A 4,256-nucleotide genomic window follows, 5' to 3' on the forward strand; every position below is an offset into this window, starting at 1 on the left:
TCCCCCACCATCCCCCACCATCCCCCTCTACTATTATTTACGAGGACGAGGTCCGGTATGCTCTGTCATTGTCAGGTCGATAATATTACTATTACTAGCTTCTTTGACGCAAAGACTTCCTTTAGACACAAAAAAGAGCCCTTCACTTAGCACATTTAAAAAAAGTTCTGTTAAAAATACAATTTTAATAGCATATAGCAGATAGGAGAACAATAAATCTAATATGATGTATTCTAAATGAATATATGTAATGTATTCAGGAGCTTATAAATGGAATTCCATTTATAAGCTCCTGATGTATTGAATTTGTATATATGTGTGTGTGAGTGCGTGCGTGTGTGTGTACAGAATGTACAGTCATTTTTGTATTTTTTCTTCTTCATATAGTTTTTGTTCATGCATTGTTTTGTACTGTATCACTCAGAAATGTTATTATTTTTACTGCTCAACACTATTGCATCTATCAGATTTTTTCTCCATGAAAAAGACCGTCTTCAGTACATGCACTTGTATTTCACATACATGCCAAAAAGATTTAACAATAAAAAAATGAGAAAAAATCTTTACGTCTTTTCTCTCTCTCGTTGCATTCAGTAGGTGCTAACAGTCGTGGTAAACAGTTCGCACGATCGCCATGGCGTCTACTGTCAAGTACGCTCCGCTGCGGTCGTCGTCGGAAGTGGAGGTCGACCAGTGCTCCCTCAAGGTGAAGGGACCGTCGAGTTACCACACGCAGCTGAAGCCGCGTAGCAGCAGTAGCTGGAGCCTGTTCAGAGTGCTGGCGCTGTTGCTCACGATCACCGGTGTCGTCGTGCTCTGTGTACAGTTCAACCTCCTCTGGTACATGACTAACTTCCTCCGTGGCGCGACGACGGGCAACGACCCGGACGACCTCCACGCCGGGAAGATCGACTTCTTTAGTTGGATGACGAGCGACGCGAAGGAGGGGGACGAACGCACGCCGCCCGTCTGCCCGTGGGTTCCCGCGACGCTCAAGTTCGACTGTTACCCCGAGGGAGGCGTCACGCAGGAGAAGTGCGAGACGCGCGGCTGCTGCTGGGTGATACCAGATGGCGCTGCAGGCAACGAGAAGCCGGCGGAGAACGGTTCGCATTGGAAGGTTCCGCTGGCTGAACCGTACTGCTACTATCCGGAGGATTACCCGTCGTATTCGATGAGCGATGTTCGTGAGACGGCGACGGGATACGAAGCCAAACTCGTGCGTGGCGTGCCGTCGTACTACCCCGACGACATCCTCAGCCTCAAGCTGCAAGTGAAGCTGGAATCACGCACGCGACTGCACTTCAAGGTTTGTCGTCCCCCGTTCGTCGGAAAGAGAATTAGTCTTAAAATGTGGTCTTGAAATTGTTCTTTTTTCGAAGAGCAACACACTCTCTACACACACACTGTGTTTATGAGACTCCAAACTTTACTATGTTTCTGTCAACGGTAAATAAGTAAATGTTAATACGAATTTTGTTGCTAACAAGGGGGTCCTTGATGTTTTATACTTTGTGTTTATCGACCTTGTTTTTACCCCAGCGCAACTTGTGTGTTGCATTTCCTGCAACCAACAGTAATGCGTTCGTGTGTTCATATGTACATTATGTCAGGCTATACATTTACCGGACCAGTACAAGTTTTTTTTTGCGTTCCTGGGTTACACGAAACTCTCATCTTTTTGCAGATTTTCGATCCGAAGCAAAAGAGATATGAGGTGCCGATCGAGACGCCTGATGTTAGCAGTAAGGCAGATGTAACGGATTATGCAGTAAATTTCACGGCTAACCCCTTTAGCATCATCGTTACGAGAAAGACTACTGGTGCTACACTGTGAGTAATGTATTAATTAACACATTTTTTTGAATTTGTGTTTTTATATTTTTCCATTGCTCTTTTCTACGTGTTATATTGCTGTGTGTGTGTTTCTGTCTTTCTCTCCCTTTCTCCCTTCCTCCCTCTATCTGGCCCTCCCTCACTCTGCTATCTCTTTCCTCCCTCCTTTCCCATTGCTCTCTGCCTCTTTCCCTCCCCCTCTCTCTCTCTTCCTCTCTCTTCTCCTTCCCTCTATTTCTTTGTCACTTATAACGTGTCAGCATGTGCATATCTGTGTGGTTGACAAAGGAAGTCAATGGCAAGGTATTTGAACAGGAGGGAGAAACAAACAAAGAAGGCAATGGGCAAAATCGCTTGCAGCTAGTATAATGATATTTTTTTGATAATAACTTTATAGCTGGTATGTGCAACACATAGTGTGAATGTGCAAACACTCTTATAACAGTATATTAGAGTATATTACGCAGAGTGATCACTTGTGCACTTGTGGTCAGTGCAAATATTCAAGTGAGTGTCTTATATTCAATCGCCAATATGTGGGTCAAGTTGACGGCCTAGTAATTATAGTATGACTGGCTGTAGCATTGACAGAACGTGGCAACCATAGATAGCATCAGCGTTGAATCTGTGGCATTATATATCTCATTATCTGCCACGTGGATCTGTATAGCAATACTAAGGCTGAAGGGGTCGTTGTCGTATCAGGTACTATATATATGTACCCGAGGTACATATATGTATACACAAAGTGTACCAGACTTGTACTACAGAAGTGTACCCTAACCCTAACCCTAACCCTAACCCTAAACATACCTCATATAAAAATATAAACATAATACTAAACAACCTAAAACTACCTCGGGTACATATATGTAGTACCTGATACGACAACGACCCTTCGTGCAATACTAAGCTCTTAAGTGCTCTCGTCTCTTGCTAGACATATATGAACAAGAAATGTTTTCTCGTGCTGAAAGCTTTGGCTGTTCCCTTTAGATTTGTGACGATGAGTATGGTACAAGCTTACCGTGGGGAATGAGCCCCGGGCATTGGCTGACTCATGAGCTTATAGTGAGCACACGCATCATGCAGGGGTAGAAATGAACTTTTGAAGAAGGGAGTCCAACGGACTCTCTGCCCTCAAAAAGAGGGAGTCCGCAGCAAAATGAGGGAGTCCATAGTCTGAAGTTCAAAATTAAAGATTTTCTGAAAAAATAGGTAATTCCGCGAGGCCGTGCTCTGGAACGAACTAGTTAGTATAGCAGAATTTTCAGTGAGTCGCACGGACTCTTGCATATGTCAAAGCAGGGAGTCCGACAGTAAATCAGGGAGTATTTGACTCCGGATTCGCGTTAATTTCGCACCCTGCACATCTGTGTTATGCGACAGTGGTGTCTATTGGCTGGTCAGGGTGTAATAGGGTTGCTAAAAGTAGCTTTTCTCCTACTGTGCTTGTACCGTACATACTAGGTTTCCACAGAGAGAAGTACAAAGTCTGAAAGTGAATGATTAGAATGATTTTCATTCAGCTGGTGGTGGCGCCATAAACATGATTTTCTATGAGATAAGGTTTTGCTCTATGTATCTACTAGCCAGGAGTCTGGGAGTCATTGACACGTATCAAAGTGGGCAAAGTGCGTAATCTCTGACACATGTGCACGAGAAAAAAATGCACAAGAAAAAAATCCCGCATCTTAACGACTTACATCAGCACGACCTGTGTGCTACTGCTGATGCTGCTACTGCTGCCTCGTACTTGCTGCTGCTGCCTGGCTGCTACTGTGTTACTGCCACTGCTAATACTACATGCTGCTACGCTTGCTGCTACTGCTGATACTACTACTGTTACTGCTGCCTGCTGCCCTAACTGCTGTTGCTGCTGCTGCTGATAACTACTGCTCGCTACTGCTGTTGCTGCTGCTAAAGCTGCTGACTGCTGCTGCTTTCTGGCTGTGCTGCTGCTGTTGCGCTGCTGCTACTGCTGCTGCTCTGCTGCTGCCATACTGCTTGCCACGCGAAATAAACCGGGGAGACCCATAGCCACCAGGCGATTTGTTCGCCGGCTCGCAGACGACGGTGATGACGCGGGCGCCGGCTGCGCCCCTACTGTGGGAATTGGTCTCGCGACCACATGGCGACGCGTGTGTAGTGGGTTTTGATGCGGAGACTGCCTGTGCGCTCGCCCAGCCCGTAGACGTCGTGTGAGGGAAGCATGGAGCTCAGCTGCAGAAACTGATCAGCGAAGATCAATGTGGGGACGCGCGTGTCAAACCTGCCGGGCGGCGGGGCGAAACAATGAATAACAATAACAATTAAATACAATAACATTGAACAATAACAATAATTACCTTCGTGTATTTTTTCTTGTGCATTTTTTTCTCGTTCACATGTGTCAGAGATTACGCACTTTGCCCACTTTG

The 4,256-nt window shown here is 45.5% G+C and overlaps 1 protein-coding gene across 1 annotated transcript in view; it reads left to right on the forward strand.

Moving 5' to 3' along the window:
- LOC106813065 (lysosomal alpha-glucosidase-like) overlaps positions 1-4,256 on the forward strand; it is a 48,604-nt gene that overhangs the window by 4,499 nt on the left and 39,849 nt on the right. Inside the window, 4 exon segments of the mRNA XM_014817108.1 lie at positions 595-1,309; positions 1,688-1,833; positions 2,331-2,343; positions 2,777-2,851. Coding sequence (XP_014672594.1) covers positions 635-1,309; positions 1,688-1,833; positions 2,331-2,343; positions 2,777-2,851 — 909 coding nt within the window. The 5' untranslated portion in view covers positions 595-634.

Source organism: Priapulus caudatus, unplaced genomic scaffold (assembly GCF_000485595.1).
Source record: "Priapulus caudatus unplaced genomic scaffold, Priapulus_caudatus-5.0.1 Scaffold721, whole genome shotgun sequence".
NCBI lineage: Eukaryota > Metazoa > Priapulida > Priapulimorpha > Priapulimorphida > Priapulidae > Priapulus > Priapulus caudatus.